General features: G+C 42.1%; 1 protein-coding gene across 3 annotated transcripts in view; it reads left to right on the plus strand.

Moving 5' to 3' along the window:
- Positions 1-19,792, plus strand: part of CC2D1B (coiled-coil and C2 domain containing 1B) — a 42,291-nt gene that overhangs the window by 20,259 nt on the left and 2,240 nt on the right. For all 3 annotated transcript variants that reach the window (XM_066623143.1, XM_066623144.1, XM_066623145.1), the window contains 13 exons: positions 528-600; positions 2,625-2,746; positions 3,846-4,041; positions 8,359-8,531; positions 9,384-9,509; positions 10,476-10,534; positions 11,094-11,210; positions 13,591-13,664; positions 14,128-14,186; positions 15,395-15,446; positions 16,855-16,954; positions 18,368-18,458; positions 19,194-19,324. In XM_066623143.1, coding sequence (XP_066479240.1) covers positions 528-600; positions 2,625-2,746; positions 3,846-4,041; positions 8,359-8,531; positions 9,384-9,509; positions 10,476-10,534; positions 11,094-11,210; positions 13,591-13,664; positions 14,128-14,186; positions 15,395-15,446; positions 16,855-16,954; positions 18,368-18,458; positions 19,194-19,313 — 1,362 coding nt within the window. In that variant the 3' untranslated portion in view covers positions 19,314-19,324. The remainder of the gene's footprint in view (positions 1-527; positions 601-2,624; positions 2,747-3,845; positions 4,042-8,358; positions 8,532-9,383; positions 9,510-10,475; positions 10,535-11,093; positions 11,211-13,590; positions 13,665-14,127; positions 14,187-15,394; positions 15,447-16,854; positions 16,955-18,367; positions 18,459-19,193; positions 19,325-19,792) is intronic.

Consider the following 19,792-nt stretch of genomic DNA (forward strand, 5'->3'; position numbering starts at 1 on the left):
GGAATGCAGCCCTAAAACTTAGTGCTGTGTTCTGTGCTTATAACTAAGTTCCCAGCCATCCCCCCATATAAGCACAATGAACATGGACTGCATTATCAGAGGGAAGATTTACATTTTCAGAGCTACAAAATACTGTGTTGTGCTTCGATCAGTTATGTCCAAGCTTACTTATTATATTCAAATACAAGAGAATCCAATAGTTTATTCAGAGATGTTCAATATGTTCTTTTTATTAGAGTGAAATGTCTCTTGGTAATATTGCATTTTCTGCAGTGTGACTTTTTTGTCTATGCTATGTTTGAAGTTATGCTGCTTGTCTTATCTTTTATCTACATTTGTTGAATTCTTGTTTTCTCAACTTTTAAATATATATTGCTTTGAGTGCTCAGAAAATGTGATATCTTCCTTGCAAAGGAAATGAAGTCCTGATAAAGTGTGTGAACTCTGAACAGCTGAGTATATATTGTTGTTGTTTTCCCCTAGACTGTTCAGACAGCCCCAGTTCTAATTCCTATCTCTTATTGCAGCAATACCAAGATGCCATAAGAGCTCATAAAGCAGGGAGGAAAGTGAATTTTGCTGACCTACCGGTTCCCCCTGGTAAGTGTGTGCATGCAGCGTATGCACAAGAGTGCATAATGGGGTACTTATCTGAAATATCCTCGGATAAACACTTGCCCTAGTTGTTTGCCAGAAATGCTTCAGCAGAGTTTCTCCTACTCCTTTCATGCCAGAAGGCTGGTCTGGCCTTGTGACAACATTAGAGAATGTGCTGTAAAACAGCATAGTGTTGTATCTGTAAGTTTGATGCCCTTGTACACTTTACTGATGGCTGCTTATACCTTACCCTTATTGCCTTTATTGGGGGCAGAAGGCAAATAATCAGCAAGTTAAGAAACTATTTTAATAACAGACAAATGCACGGAATTCTTGCTTTCCTTGGGGAGGAGATGGTTAGCCTTAACTTATTGGCAAGAACTTTAAAATACGGAAGTATATCAGTTAACACTTCCAGTTCTACAGCAGCCACAACTGAGATTTTTATGAAAATCCAAACAGAATTAGTTGTTGTTAGTCTTCTCCCACAACCAAGAACAGAATAAAACAAAGCCCAAATTATACTGTTGGAATAAGTATTGCAAAATAGATTTAGAAATGTATACTTTGACTCACAAATTCATTCACATTGTTATGTTTGAAGAGTGAGTTTGCAGTTAGCAATTTATTTATTTGGAAGGCTTGGGTCAGAAAGGTCAAGTGTTTGGGGTCCTAAGCAATGCTGGGCAGGGAGTAAAAAATGAAAAGAGACAGAAAGTGGTCATTTGTCTGCCATGTAAAATCAGTAATATAAGGAAGCTCCCATTTCCGTGAAGTCACAGATGCATAACAGAATTGCTGGTTTTCATTGCCAGTACTTTCCTGTCAAACTGACTGAATAACAGCTTATGCAAGATGGAGAAGAGCTGCCGTCTTTAACCCAGAGTCCATGTTTATAGATATCTACCTGGATTTCAGTGTATAAAAGAGCTGCAGTTGGATATCATTGCAGCTCATGGTCAGAGACAGTGTTGGGAAAATGTAGCATGGCTTGAGTCTAGTTGAGTCACCAAGTCACCATCCCCACAACTCAACTCGAGTAAGAGTCCTAACAGGGACACTTTCTGTGTCTCTGAGTCGCCCTTTAGTGACTCTAATTGACTTGAGTTGAGGTTGCCCCTCCCCATTAAAAAGCTAACTGTGGGAAAAATGGGGCTGCTGCCGGCTCTGTTTGTGTGGATGTTCTCTTTAACTACTCCCCTGCTGTCCCCTTCCGTCTGTAAACGGGGTGGGAGGAACTGAGTGAGAGCTGGGACAGAAGCAGCAAGAGAGAGGAGGGTCATGAGCAGCAGCTGCAAGGCTTACCAGGATGACCCAGTCCTTGCAGCTGTACTCAGAAGTAGTCCCACTATAGCCAGTTATTCAATGAGGCTTGCTCCCCCAAGTAACAACAGACAAGAAGTCATGAGGCTGGAAATTGGCAAAAGAGTTTTCTCCTGCCTACCTGGGCTTTTGCAGCCAATTGTAAGGTGAGAATCCCCTTGGGCTCTGCCTCCTGCTCTCCCTCAGCCAATGAAAATACACAAATGCCTGTAGTTTGTCCAGTGATCATTGATTCCTTCCTTCCTATCAGAGATAGGGAAAAAGAGCTCACGCCCGCTTCCCTCCTGCCCAATCATTAACCCTTTCCTGCTTTCCGGCTGGAACTCCCTGCTGATCGCTGTCAGAATGCTGGCCCCACGAGGTTTTCCACAGGGTGAAATCAATAAGCAGACACCCCCAGACAATGACTGGAGTCAGCATGCATGGGGACGAGTGCTGTGTCAGGGGGCCCTGATGTGGTTTTTTTTCAGAGTCTTCCACTTGTGCAACTCACGAGACGCTGAGTCACCCCAAATCATTCATTTTCACAACTCAAGTCAGAGTCACCTGACTGGAGTTCCCAACACTTGTCAGAGATATCAGACTTTGTAACTTTGATTGCAAGCATAACTTTCAGTCTCTTCAGGTTTATGGTATATCTGAAACCTTCTAATGTCTGTATTATTGGAGTCAGCCATTTTGAAACATATATTTTTCTTTTTTAGGATTTCCTCCAATTCCTGGAGTGGCTCCCACAGATGGTGATGGTACAGTTGCTGCAGTGTTAGAAAATGCTAACAGGCTGGTCAAGATGGAGGAAGAGGATGACAAAGAGGAGGAGAAGGAGGTATATTGTATTATTTCAGTAGCTTAATCCAGCAGTTCATCTAACTTCCCTTTTGGACCATATGGGCATAAAATTGTCTTTCTTAGTCCTTGGCACAGAAACTTCTTGTGCAGGTTTAAGGGTGACTATTCCCCAAGTCCAGCCCAAGGAGTTAAATGGCACTTGAAGCACCACTGAAATTCTACCACCCCCATTGTCATCATCACTGTCTGCATGCTGCTGCCCCACCACTGTCTGCATGCTGCTTCAGAGTAGAGGAGGCAGTGGAGGAAGTGATGGCAGCAGTTCTTTTCCCATTAAGGAAATAAGACTGATGTTGCTACCTCCTTCCCCTCCCACCCCCCACAATCTCACCCAATCTTCCTCCTCAATCTGCCTATGTTTTTTTTCTCTCTGTGTTTAAAAAGTACGTTGCAAAGTAAGAACGGAACAAGTAAGCTGGGAGAAGTGAAAGTGGGGCACCACTTCTCCCAACTTCCTTGTTCTAACCCCACCGTACTGCTAGAGTTGCAGATTAAAAAGGAAGAAGTAAGGATGCAAATGGGAGTGAGGTGAAGCTCCTGTAGGCTCCCAGCTGATGGGCACAGGGTGCTGCACACCTCACCCTCCAATGATTGAAAGAGGCTCCTTTTAAATGGGTGGTTCTCATGTCCAAATTCGTTCCAGCATAGTATCCTTTCCAGTGACAGCATGCTGGTATCTGCTTTTGTGTTTCTTTTTAGATTGTGAGACCTTTTGCTAGGTAAACCACTTTGGGAACTGTTGTTGTTGAAAAGCAATGTTTAAATATCCTAAGTAGTAACAATGCTTGAACCCATGTTGTTAAAGGCCACTTAGGGATCATGGCTGCACAGACACATGCAGGTGTTTCTCAACACTTTCTGAACTCTACCATTATGAATCTTTCCTATGCATTTCATGTTTTGCAAAACCTCTGTTTTGCAGAGCATATCAACACACAAAGGGTCTTTCCTTTTCTGCAGCATCACAACAGATGGCTGCTGTAGTGGGGATCCATTTATATAGCATCAGTCACCATCTTGGACCTTATATCTGGATTTCATGCGCATTACATTTAATTCCTTTCTGACCCTGCCAGGGAGAATCTTCCACTCAGGCTCCCGCTGCCAAGAAGCCTACTCAGCTGCCTAAGGAAACAGTGCCAGTTGCTCATACACTAACGGTGCCATCTGCTGTAATCCAGGAAGAGAGCTCTGTGGAGAAGAACCATTCTCCGTCAACCCCTCTACCAGCACATGAAACATCTGAACCCACCCAGCCTCTCTTTCCAGTTGGTAAGATTTGAAAGGCTGCCTGTCAATTTTGTGTATGTTCTTCACACAAGGCATTAATTGTAGAAAGTCTTTTTGATATACAGTGGTGCTTCACAAGACGAAATCAATTCGTTCCGCCAGTCGTTTCATATTGCGAAATTTTCGTCTTGCGAAGCGCGATTTAAAACAAACTAAAACAAAAAAATGCAAAAAATTTGTCTTGCGAAGCACAGCCATAGAAAAATTTGCCTTGCGAGTCACCAAAAAAATCACAAAACACTTTCGTCTTGCGATTTTTTCGTTGCGCAAGGCATTCGTCTTGCGAGGCATCACTGTATTTCTCCCACATACCCCATATGAAATGCCCATCCCCTGTCTTCTGTTGCTGCCTTGCACATTCTGCCACTAGTGGAGGTCCAGCTGGTGGTGATGCCAAGGAGAGTCTTCTCCATGTTGATGCTATGCATGTGAAATTCATGTGAAGTTCAGGGCGACCCCTATCTCTACCAGTATTCTAGAAGCAACTGGAAACTCATCTGTTTTGTTGGCTTTATGGCATTTAGTTTTCTTCTGCTTTCATGGGGTTGTTTTTATTGTCCACTGCCAATTATTTTCACTTTTATACTGATTTTGTGAATTTTTATGATGGTTTAAATTTGATTATTGTTGATTTTTAATTTGCTCATAAGCTGACTTGAGCACCTCTTACTGGGAGGGGAGGGGAAGGTAAAGTAAAACTATTTCTAATACAGAAATATTTAGTCTTGGAGAAAAATTTAGGCTAATTTAGTCTTTAGCCTAACTTGGGGGAGCATACTGACAGCTTTCAGGGACTTTTGGACCTCAGAAAGGAAAAGTAATGGGCAGTGGTTCACTCTGGCTATTGAGGATGACAAAGAAACTCATATATAGTAAGTACGTTTTAAGTAGATGCCAAAAAGCCAAATCCACTGGTGTCTAGGATAACTGCAAGTGCTCTGCTGCTTCCTGATTAGGATTTTGTCTTTCCCTCAGCAGCAGCAAAATGATTTAGACTGACAATTTCCCATTAAAACATGTTACATATTTGCATTATTTTCAAATGTATGGATCTGCTGGCAACTGTGTTTTATCTACTGGAGCAAATTTAACCAATTCTGTCCTTCAACCTTTTAGATACCTGGAAGACCTTGTGTAGCTCCTCTAGAAAGGAGAGCACAGAAATCTGTGAAATTGTCTTCCAGATGAGTGTGTGTCCCCTTTTTTAAAATGCACCCTTCCCACACATACTGAGTTTCTACAGAGTCCACTCTTCTGCCCAGCAAGCAAGTTTATCTAATTGATTTAGTTTATCTAATTGATTTAGTTTTGGATGACTGGGCAGATTGCATGCAACAGCAGAGTCCTGCCAGCTATGCTGCAAGGATAGAAATAAGTAGGGAATCTTCACTGTGCATTTGTCTCTGTGCTGAAGTGTTTGATTCTGTGTATCACCATGACACAAAATGCTTCTCCCACAAGCCTTTTTGTCTGTATATTCTCACACCATCCCCACAGTGTTGTGTGCAGAGTGGGAATAATTTGCCAGTTTATCTTAATGTTAAGTCCTATGGAAGGCTTTAGGGGGTTTGAAAGGGTGGAAGAGGCAATAAAGAGACAACTCATGGGAAACTACAGCAACAAAGCAGGATCTGCCAACACATATCAGACTGCCACCCAGATCACAGCACAGCACAGCACACCACAGGCAGGAGGTATACTGGTGAAGGTCAGGTGTGCTAAAGAATACTAATTACAGACCAGATTACTCCAGATGTCTCAAACAAGGCAAGCCACAATAATGCACGGGAAGGCCAAAAAAGGGGTGGAGGAAGGAGTTTCTTCCAGGTGATTATAACATGGGGAAGGGTCTTGCCTGCCCCCCAAATAATGGCTGTTAATCAGACACTGAACATGAGCTAAAATGCAATCACTAAGGCATCCCAATAGAAACTCCTTGGGTGTATCTTCATGCCATCTACTATATTGTTTTGTAGTTGTGGCAGTTCCAGGTACTCTAGGGCAATTGGACAGGAGCAAAATGCAAAATCATATGTAAGGGGAGGTTGATACCTTCCTGACACCAGTGGATCACAACTAAGGCATTGGGAAACAAATTGCACAATATCCTTCCATTCATCCATTTCTGCCTTGAGCTTAGGAAGATCTTAGTCTTCCTGTAACCGTTATGGGACCATTTCAGAAGTGTAATGTGAAGGTTTTCGAATTCTGCATGAAACTGCATACGTGTCCCTACTTTTGCCCATTTTACCTATTTTGGTTACAAGAAACAGACACTAGACATTCACCTAGTAGGAGGCAAAATGAGAGTGGAACATATGAAGGTATAAGAATAAAAACACCTAGGACACTTGATGGATAATGTATTATATGTTCATTGTAGAAGTCCTGTTTCTTTTCTGCTGAATATCCCACTCCCAGTTTTGAAACTTAAGTAAAACTACCATTTGTAGTTTTTCTCACTGGCATTGCTAGGGGGGTGCAGGCTGCACTGGGTGACATGCCGGCGAGGTGATGCGTTTTCACGGCTTTAGGAGCTACTGCATCATGCCATACAACCATTGGATGCGGAATGGCCAGCAGAGTGCAGTGCAAGAAACAGAATTGAAATAGTTCCTTTCGTTCAAAAGTTATGGCCAAAAAACCGGAAGGAAAAAAATGAATGGAGCCTTATGGAAAGTGAGCCGTGCTGCATGTTTAATCATGAGTAGGCGTACTTGCCATAGTCCCTCAGAAAGGGCAGGCTGAGAGGACTCCAACGACACCAGAATGGTCCCAATCCAATGAATGCAGCCTCCCAAAAACACCCGAGAAGGTCCCATCGCTCCCAGCTGCGAGCCTGAGCTGTAAACGAAGCCACGTGGCTGTGTTTACTCGTGAGTAGTCCATTGGAAAGGGCAGCTGAGAGAACTCCAAGGACTTCATAATGGTCCTGATCCAATGAATGAAGTCCCCAAAAACATAAAAGGGAGAAGGAGGTCCCTCCCTCCCTCCCAGCTACAGTCTATTGAGCCCTATGGAAAGCAAGCGGCCTCACGTCGCATTTACTCATGAGTAAGTGCCTTGGCTGCTGGTCAGGCCAGGCAAAGGGGAATGTGAGGACACCAGAATGGTCCCGATCCAATGGAGCTGGAGATGCTCCGGAAGGCAGGCAGCCCCCCCCCCCGCCCACTAAAAAGGACAAAAAAGAGGCTTCAGCTGGTAAGGGGAAAGTTTTCTATTTTGCACTTGTGAAGCCAGGAGGGTCTTTATCTTGATATGCCTGAAATAGAAGAACTTTAAACTGGGCACTGGGAGGGCTGAAGATCTCACTGATTATTTTTGGGGGGTTGTTGTTGCAGACAGACTACAGAATAAGCCCCATTTACCACAATAGGACTTACTTCAGAGTAGATTCACTTGGTGGAACAGGACTGGCTCCCCCTTATTTAATTATTTCTTTTATTTTAATTTAATTATTTATAATTATTTATTTTAATTTGCTTGATGATGTCACTTCTGGCCATGACATCACTTCCAATGGGTCCTGGACAGATTGTCATTCTAAAAAGTGGGTCCCAGTGCTAAAAGTTTGAGAACTGCTGCAATGTTAGTAAGTTGACTCAGGGGTGTGTGTGTGTGTGACTCTACAAGTTTTCAAAATCACTAAAATCAGAATTTGGAGGAATAATACCATCATGTTATATATCAATCAATGCGTAATTTCATGCAGAATGCAATGAAACAAACCACATTGAAATATCTGTGTTCTAACAAAAGGTACAACCAAAAAACCAGTGGGGGCAGGGCGATGGTACATCACCACGTGCACAACCTGGGGCGTTGCCCCGCCCACTGCATGGGGTTACACACAGGCCTCCCACACCGGGTGACATGAATCCTAGTGATGCCACTGGTTTTTCTTCTCTATAATATCAGTACTATTAAGATGCCACCAGGTTCTATTACAGCTGCTACCACTGTGTCCTATTAATTTAGAACCAAATGTCTGCTAACTATTGTACAGGCTGTGATAGTTTTTGTTCACAGGCCTCTTGTATCTACATTTGGACTTCACGATTCACTTATGTAGGTGTCTGTAAACATCTCCCTGTCCTACTCTTTTGTTGGTTTAAAAATGAAATTGCCACTGAATATATAGAATGAAGCACATTCTTCTGGGACTTCTCTGGTGGTTGATCATTAACCCCTGATTTCATCTTGGATTAAATCAAAAATAATGAAGAGATTCTGGTTGTCAGATGAATGTGAAAAGTATTTTTTTTTAAATAAACAAAACAAGTTGATTGTTTATTTCAGCCAAGGAGCATCTTGAATTTCTGGAGAACAGAAAAAAACAATATTTGAAGGCTGCAATTCAAGCAAAGAAGAAAAATGATCTTGAACAGGCCAAGATGTATCTGAAAACAGCCAAAAGCTTCGAACCAAAGATTGAGCAAGCAAAAAATGGCAAGTTGGTCGACATTTCCAAGGTTAGCAGAGAAACTCGAAGCTTGTCTCAAGGCTGATGAAGTTTGGAAGCAGTGCCATCCATAACAACCTCGTACATCTGTGGCTCATTATTTCAGTTGAACGCACCCCTTCTGGATTTCACTTTGGAATAGCTTGTCTTTCTTTCATGAAGCACAAGTTTTTCCACAGTTGGTCCAGATGGAAATCTTGCTCTCCATCTTCCCAGCTATTTATTTGCCTACTCTCCTCTTTAAGATTTTTCTTTAATTTTGAATTCGTTCATTTGCAGCCAACCACTTTCAGTACCACCTTATAAATTTTTTCAGCTAATTCTTTTTTTAAGCATGAACTAAACCTTGACTGCTTTACCATCACCAAACCCTTCCACTTCTTTTTCCTATCTCATTTCTGTGCATGGTTTACTATACCCCAGTTTGATGGGTCCTGCCTCAGATGTTTAGGGTATTTTTGTTATATAATGCAGGAAGGCTGAAGTTTTAAATCTCTCCTAATCTCAGGCATAGAAGGGTTACTTCTCATTTTCATGTACTTTTAAGTTGATGGATGATTTGGTGGTGGTGTTGAAGACCAAGGTCATTAAACTTGCTCCATCACTCCCTACTCCAACATTTAGGCACTAGAAAATTGCCAGGCCCTAGAAATGGGTACCAAATGTCAGCCCAATGAACCAGAAGGCTTGAGATGATTCTTTCAATTTTAAGTGAATTACACTGCTGACCTCTCCTAGGTGGTCTTCCCCACCCGCGCTTTGATCCTTTCTAAGTAGTCCAACTGTGTTGATGCTGGCCTTTGTCTTTCTCAGCTACATTTTCTCCAGGGAAGCTCTGACATGTTTGTGTATTGCTGTGCAGCTGCCTTCACCTCCCACAGATGATGAGGGTGACTTTATCTTCATACATCATGAGGACGTCCGAATCTCTCAGAAAGCAGAAGAGGTGTATGTTCAGCTTATTAAGCTGTTGAAAGACCAATATGATGTGAGTGCTGACTTCTTCCAACACCAGTAACATTATCAACTGCTGAATGCTCTGTAGTGGAAACATAATATTATGTGTCCTGAACACTGTTAGTTTTCCTCATACTCCTGCTTTTTTGTATAGTTTCAAAGGACACTTTATTATCCCCTCACTCCATCTAGGTCAGTAGTTCTTTTTGGCGGTCATATAGAGTCCTTTGAAAAACTGATGAACACACACATGCACAAAATTTTGCACACAGTTAATTTTATTGCATTGGAAATTGATTTCCTTCTCATAGACCTAATATGAAAACAGACTTGACAAAGAATTATGTCTCTCACTCATTTTTTTCATGCAAAAATTAATGGCCACTTCCTGAAAAAAATTAAATAAATACAGATTTATGCAAATAAAACAAAAAATAAATTATTTTATTTTATTTTTATTCAAAAGCCCATTTCGATGAGAAGAGTGCTTCTGTTTAGCTTGAATAAGAATTGTGGAGTGGTCTTTGACAGAGCAAATATGCCTGTTATCTTTGACATCCAGTCGATTTTGACTTTTCATTTTTTATGACAAGATGGGCTAAAGATTCATAAAGATGTATAGTAGCAAATGGAATCAGACCTCCCATAGCTTGCTTTGCCAATTGAAAATAGACTTGTGTCAAAAGCACCAGAATTCTCTGAAACGCTTTGAGTTGAATTCATGTTGCATCATTTCCTTTGTCCAAGTCAATGAGGTCACTTTTGGCAAGATCTGCATCATTGATCTTAATCTGTTCTCTCACTTTCACATGCTGTGCTAAGAATACTTTGCTTATCCAAATATCTCTTGGGCTGTATGGGTAAATGAGGCTGTACAGTTCTGTATGGTCACATTAAAAACTGTTTAAAATTACAATTCTTGGGCAAACTGTAAGAGACTTTGTAATACACACTGCTTTTTTTTTCTTTTTCCCCCTCTCTTTTCCCTTGTTAATAGAAATGTGTGCAGTATTCCAAGCAGTTCACACATCTGGGAAATGTAAGCGAAACATCACGGTAGGTCATGACTGTGAATGGATTATTGCTTTCATGATATTGGTCCTATTATATTTCTCTAGTTTAAAAGGAAAAAAATTATCTTCTAGGTCAAATTAACAAGCAATTGTTTCTTTTTCTTTATTCTGTAAAGTGTAATAGGGTACTCTCTACTCATAATTTTTAGTTTGAAAGTGAAACATATTGCCCAGCAAAGTTTCACACTCCTGCTTTGTGCTTGTTTAATAAAAGTAACTGGATATCAGATGTGGTTTAAGTATAGGGGGATTCTATTTTGTTTGGACTTCTTTAATCCCTAAAATCTTCAAAAATGTGGGCTAAGTCCCCTTGACAATTGCTCCATGAGTACAATGCTTTCAATTTACATTTCTAATCCCAGCTCTGTTACTGAGCTCTGTCATGGAGCTATTCCAGTCTCTATTGAAGAGTACAGCTATTTGAATAGGGTCTGCCATCCATGATTTAGCAGTTGTTGGATCTGTCTAGCTCACTGATTTACACTTGCGGCCAAAGAAGTTTCCAGCTGTGGATTATTGTTGTTTCTGATTTTTCCTGCTAGGTTTGAAAAATTGGCTCAGACTTGTAAAAAAGATCTAGACATCTTGCAGCTTGCACAGGCCCAAGGGCTGGATCCCCCAAGCCATCACTTTCAAGAGAGAACCTTTAAAATTGTAAGGTATGGAAAGTCAAAGGCTGATCTTGCATAATGAGGATGGGAAGATTGCAAATTTCTCATTCCCATAGAGCAGTCGTTCTCAAACTGGTGGGTCGTGACCCACTAGTTTGTGTAAAGCTTCCCCAGTCCCTTTAAGGGGCAGGGGAAGGGGGAGAGGCAGTGACGCGATTCCCAGGATCGCGTTGCTAAGGGGATTGGGGGGTACTTTGCACTTACTTCAAGAAGACAGGGCTGCAGCAGGCTCTAGGAGGTGCTGGGAGCCCTGCGCAACCCTTCACAGCGCTCCCTGAGGCTTGGAACGTTCTCTAAAAGCAGGCACAAAGCACTTCCGTTTTGCAGGAGGTGCTTTGCACCCGCTTTTAGCAAATGTTCCAAGCCTCGGGGAGCGCTGTACAGGACTCCCTTCACCTCCTGCTGCCCTGCCTTCTTGAAGTAAGTGCAAAGCACCACTTCACCCCCCTTAGCTGCCGTAGGGGGCCCCCCCCAAGAACTTACTGAGGGAATAAAGCTCCCTCAAAGTTTGAGAGCCTCTGCCATAGAGAGATGAGTTTTGTGAATTTCTTTTGAGATCTTTAGGAGTTTATAACCCAGAATGCTGCAAATTTCTGAATTGAGGTTCCCAGCAAGGGCAGATTTTTCAAAAATTTTCTAAAGTGACTACATTAGAGCAAAACTAAGCATTACAAGAAACATGAGTTGTCAGCAGAGAGTCCTGTGAGCTTGAAGTACATAACCCCTAAATTATTTATTTATTACCTTGAATCTGTACAGTGGCCACATGCAGATGGAATGCAGAATCACAGCTTAATATTATATGTGTAAGGCGAGCCAAGTCTTGGACTTGCATGCACCCCCTCTTGTTGGCAACCTTCAGTCTCGAAAGACTATGGTATCGCGCTCTGAGTGATGGTTCTGGTATAGTGTCTAGTGTGACTGAAAAGGCCAATTCGGGTGTGAAAATCCCTCCCACACTGGGAGCAAGTATAGTGTGTCCCTGGTCTGTCTCCCTGGCTATGCCTCTTTGCCTCAGTCTGTTGGCAAAGTGTCTCTTCAAACTGGGAAAGGCCATGCTGCACAGACTGCCTCCAAGCAGAACACTCAGAGGCCAAGGTTTCCCATCTGTTCAGGTTCATTCCTACGGCGTTCAGATCCCTCTTGCAGATATCCTTGTAGCGCAGCTGTGGTCCACCCATAGGGCGCTTTCCCTGCACAAGTTCTCCATAGAGCAGATCCTTTGGGATCTGTCCATCGCCCATTCTCACGACATGACCCAGCCAACGCAGGCGTCTCTGTTTCAGCAGTGTATACACGCTGGGGATTCCAGCTCGTTCCAGGTCTGTGTTGTTTGGAACTTTGTCCTGCCAGGTGATACTGAGGATGCGTCGGAGGCCGCGCATGTGGAAAGCATTCAGCTTCTTCTCCTGTTGTGAGCGAAGAGTCCATGACTCGCTGAAGTACAGAAGTGTACTCAAGACGCAAGCTCTGTAGACCTGCACCCCCTCTTATTCTTTGCATATATGAAGTTTCCCAATTCTGATTTAGAATAAATGACAGTTCCCCATTACATCTGAACTCAGGAAAGTGCAGTTTTTTGTAACCCCGGTTCATTCACAAACTAGAATCTGGAACCATAGTTTGATCCTGATTCCAAATCCTTGTTTGTCTTCTAACCAGCATTCCCTCTAAGGTGCACTGCTGAGTGGCCATGTACTTTCCTGCCAAGCACCGTGCAGTGCAGAGCTTGGCAATATGGAAGTAACTTGATTCATGATGTGATGACATCATTGCTGAATGTCCAGATGCAGTGTTATGACACCATGCAGCTGCATAGGGGTCCACGCACCAGCACAGAACCCTTACAAGGAACACTGCTTCTAACTGTGGTTAGAATAAAACCAAAGTTTTTGGTTTTAGAAATGATTTTAGAAATCATTTAGAAATCCTGATTTTAGAAATGGGTTATGTCAGAATGCCAGATGCAAGGGAGGGCACCAGGATGCAGGTCTCTTGTTATCTGGTGTGCTCCTTGGGGCATTTGGTGGGCCGCTGTGAGATACAGGAAGCTGGACTAGATGGGCCTATGGGCTGATCCAGTGGGGCTGTTCTTATGTAAAGTTTGCTGAATTTGGACATAACTCAAAGTAAAATTTATTGGAAATGGAAAATTTCAATCTCCCCTCTCCCGCATGAAAGAAGACTGGCGGAGCACATGACCCCGACAGTTGATTCTCTCCAACATGGTTTAGCTTTATATCTGCATGTAGGCTTATCATTCTGTTCCTTGATACTTAATTCTGCATTTATTTCTTAGTTGTGCAAGCACATGAGAATGTGGGTATATCAGATTGCTGAAGTAAATTTGTGGTTCTTTTGTTTGTAGGATATTTTCTGAACTTACTAGCACAGAAATGCATCTCATCATTGTGAGAGGAATAAATCTACCAGCTCCACCAGGTAATTTTTAGTTGGTATGTAACAGCTCCAAGGATTTTTCCCATATTGGTGGGACTTGTGAATGGAATGAGGCTTATGTAACAGCAATATCGAAATGGCAAGCAAGAATATTTCTAAACACAGGCCAGTAGTTGCCTTTTCCTCTGGGATTGCTGGCCACCCAATGTCTGTCAGTCCTCAGGCCAGGCCACAAACCTGCAATTGTTCACTGCAGGGGTGGGAGAAAGACTGACTCTAAGGAGGGAGTGGGTGGGTGCCTCCTAGTTCAGTTCCCAGCCAAGTCTTTCTTCAAAAGAACCTGCCTTGTAACGGAAGGAAAGGGAGAGCACCCCAGTGTTGGAGTACTGGATGGCAACTAGTTGGGAGAACTAGTACTTCATCTAATGGTGATGCTTTCTTGAGGAAGAGTGTTCTTTGGCCTCTCAAGGGCTATTTGCTGAATTAAATTATTCTCTTTACCCAGGTGTGGCATCAAATGATTTGGATGCATTTGTGAAATTTGAATTCCTTTACCCTAATACAGTGAGTATACATCAAGTGGCCTTTGCTCTTCCTCATGTTGAGAAATTTTTATTATGAATTCAGTGTAGGAATAGTGCCTTAACCCGAAATCTTTTTATGTTTTGGTGGTCAGCATTCCAGAGTGGCAGTGTAAGAAGCTGGTATCTCGGATGCTATTTTAATAGATGACTTGATGCTGCTTTGCTTTTGCCTCATAGTTTCCACCTCAAGCCTGAATGACAGATCTCTCTGAAATTGATGGGGCTGGCTGTCTGGCCATGTTGGGAGCAGCAACACTTTTCCTGGCAATCCTTATACAGAGGATACTGAGGCAGAGAAAACAGGAGATTAACAGACTAGGCTGAATAGCGGGCATTGAGATGCTAATGCTTTTCCATGATTGATGTAGTGGTGTGGCCCTCTGGGATTCCTAGAAGTGTCCAAGGTAACTTGATTGGTACACTCCTGCTCTGAAAGAATCTGCCCACAGTGGGAAAAGCCTGGTTTTTATGGGAGGGGCCAAGAAGTGAGACTTCTGCTTGCTTTTCTGCGGTAATATTAATGCTGGCAGTAGGCACCTATGATGGTAACAAGTAATAGTGCCATTTGTATCTGATGGGGTTGTGTTTTGGACACCTAAGAGGCAATTGGCAAATAGAAAGCCTGTGTTGTTTGTGAACTAGGGTACATTTTAGAAGTGGCTAATTGGATAACACTGTCCTTGGTCACTCCCTAGAGAAGTCTTCTCTCCTTTAGGGTGGTAGTTTATTTTGGTACATGTTTTGGACTGTCATTCTTTAAAGTGGTGCAGCTTACTGAGTGAGCAGCTCAGAGTTTGATATTCTTTCTTTTCTTGAGAATAAGGAAGACTCACAAAAAACTCTTGAAGTTCCGCATATCAGGCTCTTGTTCTGCAATAAAGGGAAAGTAGTGAGTGTTAGCATTGGATCTGTTATTGGAGTGTTAGCATTTTTAATCTCCCTGTGCAGCATTTGTTTCTATCAATTGTATATTTAATTTTGATTTTCAAATATTTGCATTTTCACTGTATCTAAAATGGACTGTGTACATTTTACTTTTGCAGATAACCTTATGTACATGTATGTAGGTCTTGTTCCCCAAGCAAAAAGCAGATAGCATTCAGTAGAAATTTTTTTTAAAATCCTAACAGTTTTGCTCCACGTGTTCCATTGCTTTTGGAGTAAATCTATTTTCTTTTCTTAAAACAGGAACAAGCTCAAAAAAGTAAAACATCAGTGATCAAAAACACCAACCGCCCAGGTGTGTGTGTTGGGGGGATTGTCTTCTTTCAGGAAAGAATTGTTACTTTATGGTTGCGGATTTCTCCACAAAAACTGCACATAGTTTCTGCATATGCCTCATATGCAGCAAAGTTCCCCCCAAACAGCAAACTGTAATGTTTCTTAGAGGCCTTGAAAGCTGATGCTGTTTTCTCCTTCCAAGAAATGTACGTTCATACTGGCATACATTTCCAAAACAGAGCTGTTCTGTCCACATTGAAGCTCTGCTTTGCAGATTAGCCTCTCTTTTCAGTAATAGTGTTCAGGGGGTCCAAGGCATCACACAGCAGCCATGCCATCGGTAGATGCAACCTCCCCAGTCATTTAAATGTTGTGGTAGTCTTATCTTTGCCAAAAGTTAGTGAACCAGTTGGAACTTGCTGTGAATATCTTCAGGGGGCTTTCTCCCTCCTTCTGGAGCTCTTACATGGGCTTTCTCCTGTGACAGGAACATGCTGACCAGTATATTATGCTGATCCTCTATCCACCTGTTCAGCATTCACTCCATAATGGAGTTTCTAGAATAAGAGGTCGTCCTGGCACTTGCAGCTGTGCTCGACTGGGCAATTTATCTTTTCTAATTGTACGAACAGTGCTCTCCTGAAAGTCAAGCATGCTGGGGACATCTGAGACACTTGCTGGTTAATCATGTCCACCTTTAAGATGCATCAATACAAATTTTTTTGCTTTCTTCAGTCTAGGCCCTCTGGGGTTAGGCAGATGGAAGTTTTCCAGTCATGGCTTTGCAGTGAAGAGCATGCCAAATGGCCTACATATCTCTCTTGCCAGCTAAATATATGAAAACATGAGAACCCTGTGCTAATTCCACGTTATTTTTATTTATTTTTCACATTTTTATACCACCTTTCTTTAAGGAGCTTGTTGTGTACATGGTTCCTTCCCTCCTTTAATACAACAACCCTGTGAGGTAGGTGAGGCTGAGAGATAGTGACTGGCCCAAAGTCACCCAGGAAGCTTCATGACTGAGTGGGAATTTGAACCTGGATCTTCCAGGTCTAAGTCTGACTCTCAAACCACTACACTATCCTTCCAACATTAATTTCGAAATTGCTTTTTTTTTTTTTGAAAAGTCACAAGACTGCGCAAATTGAGAGCTACCAGTACTGTTAAAACTATGATTTCAATTAATGCAAATATTAAAATTGTTTCTTGGCTTTGTTTTAGCTTGGAATGGGACCGAGGGATAGAAACTTGGGGTTGGCATGCAGGGAATCATATAATTGGGTAGAATCAGCTGAAGATTAGATAATTTTAAGGACTGTGGGACCACTCTCTCCCCTTACCACCATTCCAGGAATATCTCTGCAAGGTGGAGAACTTTGCTGCAAGGTTCCACATGTGTCATTTATTTTTCTGTATGTTTCCAGAATATAATCAACTATTCAAGTTAAATATTAACCGAAATCACAGAGGTTTTCGAAGAGCAATTCAGGTCAAAGGAATTAAATTTGAAATTTTCCACAAAGGGTATGTATTAATGCCCAATAAAAACAGCTTAGTGGCTTGCATAAGGGGTGGAAAAACAGCTTCAAAGAGCAGGGGCCACAAGTGTTGTGGTCAAGATATCTTGTGAATATCTCCTTTGCATAGAACTGGCTTGGACATTGTTGCTTGTGTGTGTGGAATTTTTTTGCTGTGGAACTAAGGGTAAAAAGAGGCTGATGTTTCAAAAGAGCTAAGCAATGGAAGGTCTTGCAGCAGTGTGCTATCTGCAGCAGATGCCTTTTCTGACATTCACAAGGGGAGAATCTCTAGAATATGGTGCAGTATTCATCTTCCTAGCTAGTCAGCCGATGACATATTCTCGTCTAACACTTCACAGTCATGAAGTTGGTGGTGAACTTGGGGCCCACTCTTAGAAGAAGGAGATAAAAGATGTTTGGCATGCTTCATTCCTTGTAGGCTGTGTCCCTTACATTGTTTTTAGTTGTTGCTTAGTGGACATGAAGTGCCATACCCACCTTTGTTTGCATTTTTGGCGGTTCCCATCAAGTGATTCCTTAACCTTAAAAATGTGTTTGTCCAATCGGTGTGAGAACAAGGTACATATTAGACTTCATTGATTGCATGGTAGCAATCTTTTTTGCTCTGCTTGTGTTCAGTAGTTCTCAAACTTAGGTAGAGTTTGCTCCCTAAGTAAATCTTTGCAGGGGAGGGTTTAGGGCAGTGACACGATCCCCAGGATCGCACTGCTGACGAAGGTGAAAAGGGGCTATTTTTACTTACTGAGGGCTGCTGCCAGCTACAGGAGTTGCGGGGAGCCCCGAGCAACCCTCCACAGGTCTCCCTGATGCTTAGAATGTTGAGAAAAATCGATTGCTAAGCACTTCCTGGTTACTTGGCGACTGGTTTTTCTCAACATTCTACATCAACATTCTAAGCATCAAGGAGCCCTGTGGAGGGCTGCTTGGGGCTCTCTGCAACTCCTGCAGCTGCCAGCAGCCCCCAGTAAGTAAAAATAGCCCCCATTCATCCCAGTTAGTGACGCGATCCTGGGGATTGCATTGCTACCTCCCTCCTTCCTCCACGCCTTAAAGGGATAGGAGAAACTTTACACAAGCTGGTGGGTCAGGACCCACCAGTTTGAGAATCACTGGTATAGTTCATCTTGAGATGAACAATTGTTTTTGTAATTCTTCCATGTGGCTTTTGTTATAGCTGCTTTGAGGAACTCAAAGCAGGATATAAATAAATAGTAGTTCTCCTGAATGAAGGAGACCTGCCATCTTCAACTTCAAGGGTATAAATTAGTCAGGGAGAAGTTTAGTCACAGTGTGACATTCTGAATGAACATGGGAATGTTCTCTTGCTGCTGCTTTCCACTGTATAGTTGTAAGAGAAGAACTTAATTCTTTCCCTGACACGGTTCCCCCTCCCTAGGTCTTTTTTCAGGAGTGACAAGCAAGTAGGAACAGCACACTTGAAACTGGACAAACTGGAATCCGAATGTGAAATTAGAGAAATCATTGAGGTACTGTGCCTTTTTGTTCTTGAAGTAAGCTATGTTATACATACTGAAGCAATGAGATGGAAGGGCTTGTTTGTTTGGACAACTGTCTCAGTTCTAGAAACATGTTCATAGCACATAACAGAGTACATTGATTGCCTCCCTCCTTCCCTCCCTAACAGCTTTCCTCCATTCTCATAGAGCCTATATGCTGATACAAAAGTGGTCAGGAAAGAGTGTTCTGCTCATTTATGTGAGGGCTGAGGCTGCTCTTTGTTCAGGGAGTGGGCACAACTGGAATTCCGTAAGGACACGTGTGTGGGTAGTTTTGTTTTGTTTTTTCTTCAACCACAGAAGTTGCTGGGATATCTGAAGAACCATCACCAAGGCAATCTGGCAGCACAGAATGATGGGAAATTCTAGAAATCAAGTCTTTTTCCTCCTTTTTTTAGGGCTGTGGCTTGGTACCCACCCCACTGGCTAGATACCCTGCTTAGACTTCTAATTATAGTCAGTGTATCTGTGTTTAAAGATGCATATAACTGCATGTAACAGCCCAACTGTACATTTTGCTGCAAGGGCAGGGAGAAACTTTCTGATTAAAAATACAATCCAGAAGGAGCAATTGTGTGGTCCAAGCTATAATGTAATGTGTCCAACTATTTGTGGGCCTGCTGTTGGAGAGAGTTCAGAGCAATTGGATTGTAACAATTGTGATTTAATCTTCCCAAATGAGTCTTGCCCCTTGATCGTATTTAGGTTTTGGATGGCAGAAAACCCACTGGAGGGAAATTAGAAGTTAAAGTGCGACTCAGGGAGCCACTTAGTGGGCAAGATCTTCAGACTATTACAGAAAACTGGCTAGTCCTTGAACATTAGTTCCATGTAAGGTAAGAGCATGTATTTCCATCTAGCATCTCAATATTTCACTATATATTTGTTGATAAGTGACTTGATAACAGATTAATGTCCTAGCTTGGCTTTCTATGAAACATGTTTATTAATTATTTAATGCTTTCTCTCACTAGGATACCCAAGTGGATGTACAAAACTAAAATTAACCTATTGTCTGTCCAAAATGTGGGTCTTGCACCCCAATAGCTTTTTACATCCACTGGATATTGTCCCTCATTTTTTTACACACATGCAACTTGTCTACCATCCATTTATTTTACATGTCTGTACAGGGTTTTCTTCAGGTTGAGCTTGAAAGCAAACTAAGATGACAGTTTAATTTGTATAATGCAATAGGCTAAACTGTGGGTTGGGACCTGATTGCTTGTGATAGCCTGATAGCTGATAAGGAAAATGTATTGAAACCTATAGAAAGTGAAACTGAATTGCATGTATGCATTTAC

The sequence above is a fragment of the Tiliqua scincoides genome, chromosome 4 (assembly GCF_035046505.1).
Source record: "Tiliqua scincoides isolate rTilSci1 chromosome 4, rTilSci1.hap2, whole genome shotgun sequence".
NCBI classification, from domain to species: domain Eukaryota; kingdom Metazoa; phylum Chordata; class Lepidosauria; order Squamata; family Scincidae; genus Tiliqua; species Tiliqua scincoides.